Genomic DNA, 15,407 nt, shown 5'->3' with positions numbered 1-15,407 from the left:
ATAACCGAAGAAACGACATATTCAATGTATTCAAAGCAAATAAAAAATGAATGACAGGGCAAGAATTACTTAAAATCAGGACAATGTCAGATGCATGTCAAGGTCAAACAAGGTAGAGCTAGATCCTCCTCGTAGATTTTTCGGCTTTGACTATGAATTCTAAGTCAGATAGATGTAGTGCAGATAAGTAAAATTCAAAGTATCTTGTCTTTGATTACCAGAGCATGATCAAGCACATGGGCATAGTTGATAATATATATGAAGCAGGCACACAGAATGAGGGAGATGGATGAATTTTGCTCCCTGTTTTGATAAAAGTAAAAATTGGTAAGATTCCATGAATTTAGAAGGAAAGCAAAAGATTAGCAACCCACATGAAAGGAATAAGCAAAAGGATGGTTTTGATTGCCTATGAAGGAACTCAAAAATAATTATGATCACATGAGCAAGATAAACTGTACCTGGATATATAAGACTTTTTCCCATACTCTAAACCTGTGTGCAGATTTCCCGGCTCTTATGTTACTATAAATATACACTTGAGGTGCTTCTAAAATGCACAACCATTGAGTTCAATATCTAGTGTGGTGCTACGAGTTATGGCAATTCCAGTGATTAATCTTGGGGAGCTTGATGGAGGGAGGAGGGAAGAAACAATGGAAGTTCTTCATGAAGCATGCAAGAAATGGGGTTTCTTTTGGGCAAGCAAAAGAAGATGATCTTTACTTGGTTTCAGTCAAGTATATCTTAAGTAATGACTACTTACTATTGATATTGTTGCAGGTAGAGAACCATGGAGTTGACAATAGCTTTGATGGAGGAGGTGAAGAAGCATGTCAACCTTCACTATGAGGAATACATGATAAAAAGTTTCTACAATTCAGACATGGTTAAAGAATTAGAAACTCATACCGGTGCAATGGTTGATGGAGACTGGGAGAGCAGCTTCTTCATTTGGCATCAGCCGAACTCCAACCTGGATGGCATTCCAAATCTAAAACAAGAATTTCGGTGAGTTAGAGACAAGTTCACTAATTATATATTGAAACTTATTTGATAACATTAAGTTCAATTAATAATGCAGTGAAGCAATGAAGGGTTATATTCAGCAAGTGGTCAAGCTGGCTGAGAAGCTTGCAGAACTCATGAGTGAGAACCTTGGACTGGACAAAGATTACTTGAAGAAGGCGTTTTCAGAGCCCAGCATTGGGACAAAGGTTGCAAAATATCCACAGTGTCCTAAGCCTGAGCTGGTGATGGGGCTCCGAGCACACACAGATGCAGGTGGTATCATCTTGTTGCTCCAGGATGATGAAGTCTCAGGTCTCGAGTTTTTTAAGGATGGGGAGTGGGTGCCAGTAACACCTTCAAAAGATGGAAGGATTTTTGTGAACCTTGGTGATCAGTTGGAGGTAGTGAGCAATGGAACTTACAAAAGCATTTTGCATCGAGTTGTTGCTGATAAGAATGGAAGCAGACTCTCTATTGCAACATTCTATAATCCCGGTAGTGATGCCATCATTTCCCCAGCACAAAAACTCTTGTATCCTTCCCACTACCGCTTCCAAGACTACCTCAATTACTATGTCACTACCAAGTTCTCAGATAAGGTGTCCCGGTTCCAGACAATCAATGAGATGTCTATGTGACAGAAAGAGTAGATTGCCTGCTTTGCAATAGCAGAAAAATAAATAGTTCTTTTCTCTAAATTCCATGTAACCACTGATAGCGAACGTGAATTCTTCAATGGTCGCGAGACTTGTCACCCCTTTCAATTAAAATGATTCAGGCGGCCATGTTATCAGTTACAACCATGGCTGTGTGTGAAGTTTGCTATCAATGCTTTGTACTTTACAGGAGTGAGTTGATAATGTATATTGCTGGATTTTCAGCACAAACTGTCTTGTGTACTCAATTGAGATACTAATTATGCAGGAACTGATTGATATGATTATAACATGAGCATGTGCTGTTCTGAGGGTGATAAGATCATGCTACCCAATATAAAGCACAAGGCACTTACCAACCAAAAGGAAGACTTAACTTGCCAAGATTTTAAGTCTTGAAAGTAGTAAGCTAATTCATAGAGACCTTCATTTCTGATAATGCCATCATTGCAGTCTATCATACTACTCGAATGTTTCATTGAAAACACAAAATTATAAATTTAAATAATCTATCTTTTGGCATAATAAAAGTAAAATATGTATGGCATTTCAAAACAGTAGATGATTATCACATGATCAGAATAGGAGAGTCAATTATAATAGGTAGTATTTATGTAGCTGCAAGTGAATTAAGATTCAAGAAAAAACAAAGAAACAGTTATGGAATAACTGTTGAAATATGAAATTCAATACAAAACCATTACTGTTGAAATACATAGGGAGTCCACTTTCTCGGTGACTTACCCATCCTATTACTACTGTACCAATATATATATTCATTCTCGTATAGCAAATCCACAAGTAATTCATATCCACCAGCACTAAACCAACAGTCCCACAATGCTCTTGTGCCAAAGTTTAACCTGCTACTGCCATACATTTAGCAAGAAACTTCCCTCATTGTTTTCGAGAAATTGAAAGTGGCACAGACCACTATCTAAACACATTCTCATTCTTCTAAAATTTAGTTTGTGCATTTATGCAGGATGGGTTGGATCACATCAAGCAAACAAAATCATAAGAGGCAAGGTAAGCAACAAATTCAACATTCATCTATAAATAGAAAAGATAACAAAATGACACCTCAGAAAAAAGATGTCAAATAACTTCGCAACTTACAGATCCCTCAATTTTGACAATATAGACTTTGTCACAAAAGTATCAGTATGATTAACTGCCTTCTCCAGTGAATCCTTATGCATTTTTGAAATATTCCCACATTTCATCACGAAGCATAACAAAAAGTTTCCAAACTTGAGCGAGTTAGAAAATTTATCAGCCTTCTCAGAAATAACAGAGACAAGCTTATCCACAGTGTCCGGTGTCAGCCATACATCGAAGTTCAGAATGTGCTGAAACAGCACAAACAGAGACTCTGTCCAGACCAATTCATTCGACATACAATCTCGATGGCAAGGCAAGCAAATGCATTCCTTATCATCATCTTCTTCTGCACATACCAACCTTTGGCAGAACGCTGAGACATGAGATGGGTGCAAGCATTCTCTGATGATCCTTGAAAGCACATCACAGAGGACAACATTTATCCCTTCCTTTCGAAGAGTTAAAGGGAAAAGGAATGCGTCAACTGCAGCAGTGGGATGGAGTTTACAGAATCCTATTGTCACCGACAAGAGCACCCGTGAAGCCGGGGAATTCAAAACTAGATATTTGGGAAGCACAAAAGAACATAGCAAATGGGCAGACCAGCTGGTTGCGCTAGTGTCATTCTCATTTGATAGACTGAATAAGAGAACAGATAAAGTCTCATCATCTGCCTTCCAAGGCTCAATCAAACTAAGGATAGCAGACCTGTTATTGGTTCCATAATCCACGCAAAGTTTCCTGATTTCTCCAGCAATGTGCATTGCTTTGGCCGTGGAATCAAGAGCTAAAATTCCCCCTTTTAAAGCTGCCGCCTTTTCTCGACCCAGAACATCGAGAGAAGGAGATGATATCTCTATCTCGTCATCTTGGTTGTTTCCCACTGATTCAGGCCAGAAATCCATGTTCCTAGGAGCATTATTCCGAAAGGTTCGACCTTTGACCTGAAGGCTACTGTGATAATGCTCACGAGAGAGAGGAAGCCATGGGAGAAGTGGAGTGGTGGATGCCGCATGATCACAGAGCCAATGCGGCAGAGAATAAAACACATCACCACATTCTTCGGCTTCTACCTCTCGTGATGGCTCTAAACTCTGGCAATCATCAAGAGGCAAAACATCGAGCAGGTTGCGGGCAGAGCGGAGGACCCAAAAGTCAGAGCCAGAAGAGCGAACAACGTTTCCAGCGAGAATGCGGAGGATACTAGGAGAGAAGCGGCGGCGGTCGTAGGCGAAGAAGGACAGAATGCGAGCTTGGACGAACGAGGGAAGGGTGAGGAAGAAGATGGAATTGGGAGAGCGAGAAGGAGGAGACAGGAGAAGAGAGAGGAAGGAGGAAGGAGAGGGATGGAGTTGAAGGCCTTGTTGGAACCAGAGAGAGGCTTCGTTCTCTGGAGACGGGGAGTTGAGGAAGATGGTGAACAGTGGTAGCCATTGCTGCTCCATTGATCCTTTCTCCTAACGTTGTCTATTTTGGTATTATTTAGGGAGTTTTCTGTAAATGTGAAATTATTTAGGGATTAATTTTAGTATCATATTATCTGATTTATATTTATTTTTATTTTTTTGGAAAATTTATAAATATTGAAATTGGTTGTATGCACCACAAAACTTGTATAAATGCGAACCTTGTTTGTTTATTTGTTTATTATTTAAAAAAAAAAAACACTTCTACTTCCTTGTGTTTTTATGGTTGAAAATTAACTTAATACTTTTGTATTATATTTTATTTTATTTTTATATTTTTAAGGGGATAAAACACAGTTTGATATTTTTTTTAAAGTAATTCTTATCATAAAAATATAAAAAAAATATATATTTGCTTTGTAAACATGTATACATATATATACATATATAAATAATTTGCGAGATGTCTATAAATTTGAAATCTAATAAGTTCATAATGACCATTGGATCAACATCTAATAATCATCTAATAATCCAATAGTAGACATCCTAAGATGATGTTTAGTAATATACAAATATCAAAATATTACATGTAATTGTATATTTGTGTGTACATGTGCCAATTTCCTTATATTTACATATAATTTTTTTCCCCCAAATAAATATCCTGCAAGAAAAACATCATTACAAACTGTGTACTGAAAGAATTAATAAACTGTACGGTAATCAATTTATTCTTGCATTCAGCATCACAATGACAGTCCTCCAAGTACAAAGCAAAAATACAAGAATCCCGGGTTCATAAGACTAGAGACAGCTTCATAAAAAGCTCTAGTCACAGTAATCAATGAAGTCCAGGATCAAAATCCTCGCAATATATAAAATACACTGGAAAAGAATTTGGGCAAGGCAACTTATGCTTAATATACAAGATAAATAAATTATGTCTCTTTGCCCATTTCATTGTTACCGCTGGCAAACAAAAAATAGATGATCAAACTCAGAAATGAACTGATGAATGACAATTCATTCCGTTTGGATGAAGTATATCATATGATATTTATTGTGAACGAGACGTAAGGGTAAGCGTCGGCTTCACCTCCCAGCCCAGCTAAACTCGCATCTTCTTCAGATGCCCAAAGGGAGCTGCATCGATGCAACGGAGTTAAACAGGAATAGTCAAGAGTGTCGTGTTTGTTCATTTGTTTTTTTTTACTTTTTTTTTTTTTGCCATGCCAATCAATCAAAAATAAAGAAGTTGCTAGTGGCAGATCATTACTTGCTGGCATCTCCGCAAAGCTCTGACAAGATTGAGCGAACCTTCTTCTCAGCTTTGAGAGATGGAGCTAAAACTGCAGACTGTTGATGATTTAACAATAATTAGCCAGTAAATATTACTGACTCTGTATCTAACAAAGGAAGTTACTATGTGTTTTTTATATACCAAGAATGACGGTGGCAAACCGTATCTGAGAATGCTCTCTGCAAAAATGCGCACAGCACAAAAGTGCATCCAGGAGCTAAATACCTGCAAGGATAATCACAAAACAGAAGTACGTGAAAAATTAGTAAATGAGAGAGAATTTTATCCTCAAATAATGACTGAATGGGGAAACAAAAGGGGTATCCAAGAAGCTTTTTCAGAAATATACTAGGTGACTAATAATCAGCGGTAAGTTTTGAGTATGATTTAACATTTCAAACTTCCCCCAAGCTTACCCAACAAAGTGACAGAGTTGCTGCCAAATGCACACATCCTTTCTTGTTGGCCAAGAAGCCAATACAAAAAAATAATGTTTCTGCTGAATTATGAAAGATTGTACCAACATTTTGGGTCAGATTATCCTCAGGATCCATCTAATCCAATGCAAGCACAAAAATTCCAGGGGTTTGAGCATGCATGGTTTGACCTATATAGGAGCAAGAAATTATCTGTCTCATTTACCCCTCCAATGGCAATCCAACTTGTTCAGGCAGCCAATACCACATCTCATTAATCACCAGAATCAAATTCTGGTTCTCACTGGAAATGAAGTTACTTCAGAATTGGACAAGTGAGACCTGATTTGTATCAGGCTCATATAAAACCTACTTGAATCAAGTAAAGATCCACCATGTGTCCTCGCTGCCAATGTTAAAGTATTCATCATTTATACTGATTAAACTGCTAATCATCACTCTGAATTCTTTCATGCATTTGTATTCATTCCTGCATCTATGTTACTGAGCCTAGCACCTGATTACCTCAAGGTTCATCTTGTACTTCTTATCTTTGAATATCAAAGAAAATTTCCATTAATCTTTGGCTTGATTCAATCAACTATTCTTTTCATCCTTGAGTGGAAACCATCCTCCCGGCATCTACATTCCACCATCTTAAAAACTTGAACGGGAAAACAGTAATTAATTATAACCCTCCAGTATGTCCCAGTGACTTGTTGTCACTGATTGCAATGCTGTTAAAATAATCTTAAAAACTTGGGAAACTGTAATCAATTACAACCTCTAGTACGTTCCCGTATTTATCGTCACTGACAACACTGTTGCTAGAACAACTGGTATCTTACACCTAGATCTGCAGAACCTCCCACCTCCAGCAACATACATAAGTGATGAACATAACATTCGACATCACAATATTTTATTTTGCCATAAATAGCAAAAATATTTACCTCCCCATAACTTGCATAACACCACTGCAGAAGAGAACTCCTCATGTTTTCCAGATCTTGCATCAATTTCTGTAGTTCTTTCTTCCGATCGTCATGTGCTTCAGGACTGTATTCAAAATCACGAATCTGGACACGGAGCAAATTGAAACAGAACCAGTTACACAAGACAAGGCAAATGCTAGAATAGTTCAAGTGAAGTGTTTCCTGCAAATCTCTTTTACTTTCAGTTAATCACAAAAGCATTGATAGCATTCAGCATATATCTGGTCATTATCGTTCCTTAATGTAAAGTACCAAAAGAAATGCTTGCCTGAAATCCTTTCTCACGAGCACTTGTTTTAAAATTGTCAGCAATCCTTCGAAACAGTGTTACAGTGTATAGTGCATATTCATTGTCCTCATGCAACTTCTTTGATGACCTAGGCACCTAAACAAGTTTGACGTTATAATAATATCAACAAGACATGGAACAAAATACAAAGAATTCACAGACATCCATTGTGTCACAAATCAGTAAAGAATTGCTCCTTGCCAGCTACAGTGTTTCAATGAGGTAACATAATTTCATGGATAATTGGATTCAATAATAACATTTAAGCATTGAAAAAGAACATTCCTATTTGTATTCATAAAAACTGTTCTAATACATGAAAGTTATAGCATCTCTAGTTAAAAAATGAAAATGTAGGAAACAAAATGAACCAAGATATTTATTTATTCAAAAAGACACCAAATAGTCACCGCAAAATATCCTCCAAGGAGATTAAATAATTGATCTGAAACAATTTCTTCAAGTAAAATCACATGTAATCTATGTGGAGACAGCCCATGCATGTCTTATGCATTGTGTCAGGGTTAAACAACGCTTTCAGTGCATCTTGGAATAATGAGTAGCACATGATGTACATCATACACTTCCCACCATAAAATCTCATTCCCACTCTTAACTTCTGATTTGTTTTAAAGAGGTATAATAACATATGACAGGCTTGGCAATACCCATATAAACAATTTCAGTGTTTTGATAAATATGCCGAAGTCTCTTTAGGCACAGAGGCCTTAAGAATTATATATCTTGGCACAAAAGGTTTGGTATAAAAGTCAGCTAGATGTGCATGTATGATAAATGAGTGAGAGATTATGATGACAAAGTACAATCTAAGCAGGTAGACAAATATTATGTGAGCCATATAAAATCAACAGACCGAGCCCGGAGCTTGAGCCTGACTTAATATCAACAGCTGAAAACAGCATATATTTATTTCAACAAATAGTTCAGACATACACACACACGAATATACATTTTAGCATGTTGTTTAGCGACAAACCTCTGAGTCTGCATATGATGATCCAAGGCCATCGCAATGCCTCAAAATACCAAGTCTAAAGACTCTAAACCCAAGTTTTCAGGCCAGGCTCAGGAGAAAAATGATCACCTATTTATTACTAGCCTCAAGAAAGGCACTGCTTCCAATGATAATTATAAAATGTAACATGATCATCACCAAGTTAATTTAAAGTCTCTAAACATACATGGAGGCAAAGAAATTTTACCACATAAGTAGCCAGTGTTTCATAGCTTGATAACCAGTCCTTTTGAGAGTATTTGGGAACAACTGCAAGAAGAGTCACTAAATGCTCCGAGGTGATGATATCCTCAGGCTTCACTAAATCAGAGAGTTCACGAACAGCTAAGCTGGAATGACAATGAAAAGCTCAGGATCTAATGTTAAGCACTTTGTTTGATGTAATATGACATAAAGTGCCCATAACAGGATTAATCACATTTCTGGATAAATATTTCACAGAGTTTTAAATACTAATCTTCATATTTCACTACCTTCCAGTTTGCTTTCTATTTATCGCGTTAAGCTGACTGCGAACAGTGTTATACTCTGCAGCTCGAACCTGCCACATGCACAAATAAAAAAATCTTATGCGAGAAAAATTAAAAAGGGAAAACAACTGAGTCTAATATTTGTTCAATTTTAAATCTTCATTCCTCATAATTTTATACTTTTATCAGGAAAGGGAAAAAATTACAACGGATCACAACCTGCTTGAGTTTTATAATGGAAGCCAGCAATAATTAAAAAGTAATTTGCTCAAAGAAATGTTGGTAACAAAGGGACGAAAAAATTGAATGAAGTGTAAAAGATGAGAAAGTTTCAAATGTTCTTATTATGCAAAAGAATGGAGCAATAAAAAAATTTTGAAAATTCAAATCTAACCTTTCTTATGATAGTATCAAAAAATCGCCCTTTTAGAATTCAGACCTTAAAAGGGAAATATTTTAAATGTTTCACTAAATCTTTAGCTCTTATATTAGCATCTCTCTTTGATGAAAATTGGTGTAAGCAACCAAGGAGAATAGCTCTTTACCTTCAAGTAGAAAAACTTTAAATTCATTAACTTCCATGTTATAAAGAATTGAAAATGTAAGAATATCTAGAGGCATAAGACATAAGAAATAATCAACTAGAATATTATTGGTCAATATCTAAGCTCCGAAAGGCGCAAACAAAAAAATTTCCAACAACTCAAGGACCTTGGAAAGAAAGGGATTTACAAATGCTTACCAGGCCTTTTTTCTTCTGTTTATTTTAAGACAGTGGCAATGTTCTCAAAACGAAGCTAAAACTTGGTACCAATATAGATACTACTGCTATTCCTGGGGTACCAAACAAACGCAGGGGGTGCTATAACTTTGTTAGTAATCTTCAGCAGGATAATACTAACATAATTAGCTTCTAGTTTTGCTTTTCCTTATACATAAACAGCAAGTCACGGGTGATAGAAGAATATTCTATAACATCATGCACAACATAGCACAAAGGATCTATATAATTGATCATGGTAGATCTCCATAAATCTTACTCTTACACCTAAAATCTAATGTAGGTGATATAATTTCAAAAATTGTTCATTTACATGAAAAACAAAAGAAGAATACTGAATTTAAATGGAACCTCAGAATTCATGAAAATAATATCTTCAAGGAAAAGTAATGAAGCAATATAAAATCCCAATTCTGAATGGAGACAAAGTATATTGTTAATTGATGTCTTTGCCCCAATAGAATTCAGGGATTAGTAATGCCATAATTATAAGATGTACATGGATTATTGATTTAGTGAATTCAGCTTAAAAGAGCAACTGAGATTATTTAAATGATAAATCCAAAAATAAGTGAGCACATAAGTTAGCATCCTATTATATCGAACACCTCAGTTCCCAATTTAACCCCTTCTTTTAACTAAACTAGAGAATTCATAATTCAAACACAACAAGACAAATGAAAATTGCAAATTAAACAATATAGAAACAAACAAAATTTTGAAGAAGATCCAAAATTGAATATGACACAAGAGCACAGCCTGACAGCCAAAGAACAAGAGAAATGGGATCACAAACCAACCTTCAAATCATCCTCTATTTTGGCTATTTGAACATGAATATTATCAACAGTCTCTCTAAGAGGAGACATAGTGGGGTACTTCGCTTCATCCCAAACAAACCTAGCATTCCAGATAACAACACATTCTCAAATCAAAGAATCACTACATTAAAGCTAATATAATTCCTCAAAATTCTAAGATCACCTCGTGAGATACGTTTCCACAGGCACCCCATCCACAGTGAGAGCGCCGCCTTCAACGCCCGAAGCCTTCTCCAGCTCCTCGATTTGCCTCCGGATCTTATGCGAAACTCCCTCGATAAAACTATTCGACTGCCAAATCCCAAAATCCAAAACCAAACACAAAGTTTACTCAAAATATAAACCCCAATTAAAAACAAAAACAAAAACAAAGAGCACCTTCAAGAGATCGTCACTGAGAGAGAGGAGCGAATCCAGCGTTCCAACACGAAGATTAGGCACATTGAACTGCAACAAACGCATCAAAAAAACTCTGAATCAGACCAAAACTACCCAAAAATGCTACAAAAAAACCTAGAGAAAAAGATAGATCGGATCACTCGATAGAGAGGGGTATCAAACGATCGCTTGGAGATGGATTCCTGGAGGCGACTCCACAGGGACGAAGCGGAGTTCTGGACGGGGAGAGACACCATCCAATACCTCGACGCCGCCATTACAGAGCTCCGATCTCCTCCGATCCGCGGCTTCTCTCCGAAGAAGGAGCGATCGAGAAAAAAAATCAAATTTTTAAGGGTTTTTCCTTATCTTTTTCTTTTCGTGTGAAGAGCGCTGGCGTAATAATGGAAGGAACAAGGAAAGAGAGTTTCTGGGCTTATTTTTGGCCCTAATATTAGCGTGGCCTTTTATATGGGCTTGGGCCCAAGAAAAGTCCGGCCTTATTGATGTCATACAATGCTAGAGGGGTAGTTTAGGAAAATGCCATCATCCTCAACGGCAAATTCCCGCCAGAAGTGAAGGGTTATTTTGGTAATTTCAAATAAATCATCATCAGGTGATTTATTTTTCCTTTTGTTTTTTTATGTTGTTGTTTTCTTGTTTTATTGTTAGTTCTTTATATTTTGAACATCTAGATTTGATTTTGCTGTGTGATTTAAGTTAACATGTTGTTCTTTGCTGGATAATCTAGAGATTTTCTTGTCTATATCTTGATTTGTAATTGGTTTCTGATTTTGATTTTGATTTGAGATTCAGGTATGGAAAGCTTTGATTTTTGTTGATTGAAATTGTTTTTCAAGATACTAGGTTTGGGGTTTTGGTTACTGATTCTTTGAATTTGTTTGCTTGACTAAGGGTTCTAGTGTACTCTGTCTGTTTTCACTAGTAATATTAACTTGTGGGCAAGGCTATGGTTCTTGGGAGCTCATGTTGCCCTTGTTTTCTGCACTTGATACAGGTTGCAGGTATAAAACTTATTTTTGACTAGACTTTTTCTTGATTCATTTAGTGATTTCTTCAATTGGGCCACCACTGGATTCATTTAGTGGTTGGTTGTTTGTGCTTCATTTCATACTGTTTTTCTTGACCTGCACCCATGTGTCAGTTTGAGAATTGAAGTGAGATGAGTTATTTTCTTGTTAGTTTCAGGAATGGTTACTTTTTTTTTTTAGATGATGGGAAAATATTCAATGTTGAAATGGAGAGGCTCTATGTGTAATTTGAATTTTGCTACTGATAGTTTTGTGAATATCTGTGGATAGAATGTGTAGAGTAGCTTTCTTGAATTTAGTTTTTTGTATTGCTGCAAGGGGTCAGTGTTGTTAAACTTGTTTATACTTGATATGAAATGGACTTCTTAGTAAAAATCTTGATTTTTTGTTTCATTCAACCTTCGTACTTGCGTAAAGTGACTTTTCTTGCAAATAATCCTATACTTGCAGTCCTTTCTTACTACAATGTTCAAACTTGAAAGACCAGTGTAGATGTTGATTCAGAATGTCATGATAACTGGGCTTAGTTTGTGATTATTTAATATCTAATTGCAGCTTTGAGTTTGAGACTAGTCATGTCATTAAAGTGATTAAAATGATCTCCTTGCTTCAAGTGGAATGACCTTATGTCAATTAATGAATGCTATCCTTGTGTGTTTTGTATTTTGAGGGTGTGTGTGTGTGTGTGACAATATGTTTTTGCTGCATATTTAATGTATGTGTTTCATATATTAATCAAGATATTGCATTCTATGGTTAGGAGGAAATAGTTACGCATGGTTATAGTTAAATTTTAATCCTAACTTGTTGTAATGAATATTTATCCCTTTCACGAAAATGACATGCACTTTAATCTGTGTCATGGAGAATTTATGCATTCAAGTAACTCCCAAAGATGTTACCACAAAGGAAACTAGTTGATTTCCTTTGAAAAAGCTGGGAAGCAATGATGAAGAAGTGACCTATTATTATTAAACTAAATAAAGATGAAGCTGGTAGAAACACAATTCACACATTAGCTTAGCTTCCATTTCTTAGAAAAATAATGTTGTAATGTGATTAGATTACCATGCTTTAATTGATATCAACTTCTTATTTTTATGTGGATATGGCATTATTTAATTTCTTTACATTTTATTCTAACCCTATTGCCATAGAGACACAGGTTCATGGTCTTGCTCAATTACTAAAATTGTAAGCTTAACTTGTGAGTTGTAGGTTCTAGTTCATAGAATTTCAGGCTCTTGTATGAGAAAGCTAAACTCTGAATCAATCTTTATTTATGAAAATTTTGTTGTTATTGATATTCCAATTTTCATCCAAAACTTCTTTGAACATTGGCTTACCATATAAATTGTTAGTGAAAATTGTTGCCTGCTTCATAGGGTTGTGGAGTTCTTAAATGATAAGGCATGAGGTTTTTGGTAATTCCATGAGGATCTTCATCTATTCACCTGCAGAAAATGAGCTCCAACAGGATTAAAGTAATGAAGTAATATGATTTTTCCGATTTATCACGACATATCTATTCAAAAAACAGCTGCAATGATCAGGTAATGAGTTAATTAATTTGTTAAAAACAGAGTGGATTGAAACTGGAAATAATATTGATATCACGACGCACACCCGAATCATTTTCTTTTTCGATTTACAGCAATTTGCAGCAAAAATGAATCTAGCGGTGATTTCTTAGCCCCTTCCTGAAGTAATGTACATAAAGTAAACAATCATTTGACTAGCTTGATTAAAGATGAACATATCACAAGGTGCAGTCCAAGACAATACATACATGATCAGTCAATCCATTTAATCTTTTTGCATCAGGATCTTGAGCCAATTGTAGTTAAAAATAAAAATAATAATAATAATAATAAAATTATGCTATCATCAATCTACATCAAGTGTAAGTTCCTAAGCTTCTTTAAAAAGCTTTTAAAAAAATGTCTCTGATCATAACACAACTGCATAAGCACCAACATGTCACTTAACAGGTTAACACAGGGTATCCATAAAATCAAAATGAAAATAATGTGGTTCAAATTATCATGAGAGAGAGAGAGAGAAAGTACAGTTTCAAACTATTAATTTATATAGAACACTCTGATCTCTAATTGATTGAATATTTCCATTGCTACGTTAACAGATTATTCATTTATAACTTTAAAAAGAACAATCTCAGTGTAGATCTTTTTCACAATGAAATCAAATTGAGCTTTGGATTTGTATCATGTAATTCACATTTCAATCTCTAATCTGAGAAGTTTGGAAAAAAAAATAAATAACAAAAAATAACCACCCTTCAACTCAAACTAAGAAAAAATATGGCCATCTTCTCCTTCAAAACTTGGGGAATGGAGAGAAAAATAACGGACACAACATCATCATCATCATCATCATCATAATAATAATAATAATAATAAATAAATAAATAAATAGTTGTAATGTTGAAACTCGAAATCGACTTTCTAGAAACGCTATCTATTTTAAATTATTAAAATTAAATTTTAAATTTTAATTTAAAAAAAATAAATAAAAAAATATAAAAAAAAAAGTAGTTATGTCTAAATCATTTTAAGATAAAAGATATTCAATGTAACTACTTTATCCTATTAATCCTTTTATCTATAGGATTGTTTAAGATTGTTTTTAGCAATTGCCTCTTTCTTATAAATTAATAAATATTCTAAAGTTTTGACTTGCTATAAAAGTTATAGCATCAAAACAAATATTATTAGAAGTAGAAGGAGGAAGAAAAGAAAGGAAGAAGAGTAGAAGCTTGTTTTCTAAATCAATGGCGGAGCCTTTTCCGAATTTTATTATTGGGATGCGGTTTGTGCCAAGAGATTATGAACTTATCTTGCTTTTGGAGGAAAGATATAGCCAGGGTTACGTAATTCCACATAAACTTAATGGTATTATCATTGACGAAAATGTTTATAGTACTGAACCGTGGAAGCTTAAAAGTAATTGACTCTTTTCACTTCCTTTTTATTATTTTTTTAAAATTAATTTGATTGTTTTTATATATTAAGTATGTTTCAAAACCTTTATTAATTTATTCAAAAAAAAAACCTTTATTAATTTAATAATGTGTTACATATTTTCTATTTTTTTTCTTAAAATTTTCTTTAATTAATTCCGATTATGATTTGTAGTACGAAAAATTAGTCATTCAAATATCAAACTAGTTAAATAGATATCTAAAATTGTATATATCTATGTTCTCATAAAACCCATGATTGTGATTACTGTTATTTTTTTTTTTTCTAAAAATTATATTAGAATCATGTTTGCGTTGTGTGTGCATGTGAGAGAAAGAGATATCCAAGATTATTTTCTTACAATTTTTTTTATTAATTTATGATGATATGTAGGAATCCATCGTTTATATATATTGTTATTTTTTAATCGTTATCAAATTAATTTGTAATAAAAGTTTTAATTGTTGTCTAACTAGTTATTATAGTGGTGACAAGAGATTATTTTAAAATTATTTTACTTTTTTTTATTTTTTTTTATTTTTTTGTATGTGTGACACAAATTTTAATAAATATATTTTAAATTAAATATATCTCTCCGTACTTGTCCATAGGACAATAAATTGATTAATTTGTTGAGTAAATATTGTTGGTGGATAATTTATGAATTTAGAATTAAAATAAATAATGATTATGTATGTATGAAGGATT

At 34.5% G+C, this 15,407-nt stretch overlaps 3 protein-coding genes across 3 annotated transcripts; 1 reads left to right on the top strand and 2 right to left on the bottom strand.

Annotated features, from left to right (window-relative positions):
- Positions 1-558: 558 nt before the first annotated feature.
- On the top strand, positions 559-1,760 carry LOC120280946 (1-aminocyclopropane-1-carboxylate oxidase 1). Its single transcript, XM_039287914.1, is given in 4 exon segments — positions 559-701; positions 784-810; positions 812-1,011; positions 1,085-1,760. Coding segments are annotated over 4 exon segments (894 nt in total). The 5' UTR covers positions 559-599; the 3' UTR covers positions 1,650-1,760.
- A 624-nt stretch (positions 1,761-2,384) lies between these two features.
- Positions 2,385-4,227, bottom strand: LOC120280771. Its single transcript, XM_039287715.1, has one exon. It carries the CDS (start codon positions 4,214-4,216, stop codon positions 2,783-2,785), a length of 1,434 nt encoding a protein of 477 aa, XP_039143649.1. The 5' UTR covers positions 4,217-4,227; the 3' UTR covers positions 2,385-2,782.
- Positions 4,228-4,876: 649 nt separating this feature from the next.
- LOC120280554 (V-type proton ATPase subunit C) lies at positions 4,877-11,040 on the bottom strand. The gene is made up of 11 exons (XM_039287421.1): positions 10,828-11,040; positions 10,667-10,735; positions 10,452-10,579; positions 10,268-10,367; positions 8,690-8,757; positions 8,404-8,545; positions 7,160-7,276; positions 6,850-6,975; positions 5,622-5,705; positions 5,457-5,536; positions 4,877-5,323 (listed from the first exon to the last, which is right to left on the bottom strand). Exons 1-11 carry the CDS (start codon positions 10,942-10,944, stop codon positions 5,227-5,229), a joined length of 1,128 nt encoding a protein of 375 aa, XP_039143355.1. The 5' UTR covers positions 10,945-11,040; the 3' UTR covers positions 4,877-5,226.
- Positions 11,041-15,407: the final 4,367 nt, after the last annotated feature.

Source organism: Dioscorea cayenensis, chromosome 17, assembly GCF_009730915.1.
Source record: "Dioscorea cayenensis subsp. rotundata cultivar TDr96_F1 chromosome 17, TDr96_F1_v2_PseudoChromosome.rev07_lg8_w22 25.fasta, whole genome shotgun sequence".
NCBI classification, from domain to species: Eukaryota; Viridiplantae; Streptophyta; class Magnoliopsida; order Dioscoreales; family Dioscoreaceae; genus Dioscorea; species Dioscorea cayenensis.
This window is presented reverse-complemented; position numbering and strand designations above follow the sequence as displayed.

Coding starts and splice junctions, on each gene's coding strand:
- LOC120280771 (XM_039287715.1), bottom strand. CDS start 4,216: ATGGAGCAGCAATGGCTACCACTGTTCACCATCTTCCTCAACTCCCCG.
- LOC120280554 (XM_039287421.1), bottom strand. CDS start 10,944: ATGGCGGCGTCGAGGTATTGGATGGTGTCTCTCCCCGTCCAGAACTCC. Junction 8,758..10,267: donor AAATAGAGGATGATTTGAAG/GTTGGTTTGTGA, acceptor TGCATGTGGCAG/GTTCGAGCTGCAGAGTATAA. Junction 7,277..8,403: donor AAACACTGGCTACTTATGTG/GTAAAATTTCTT, acceptor AAACTTGTTTAG/GTGCCTAGGTCATCAAAGAA.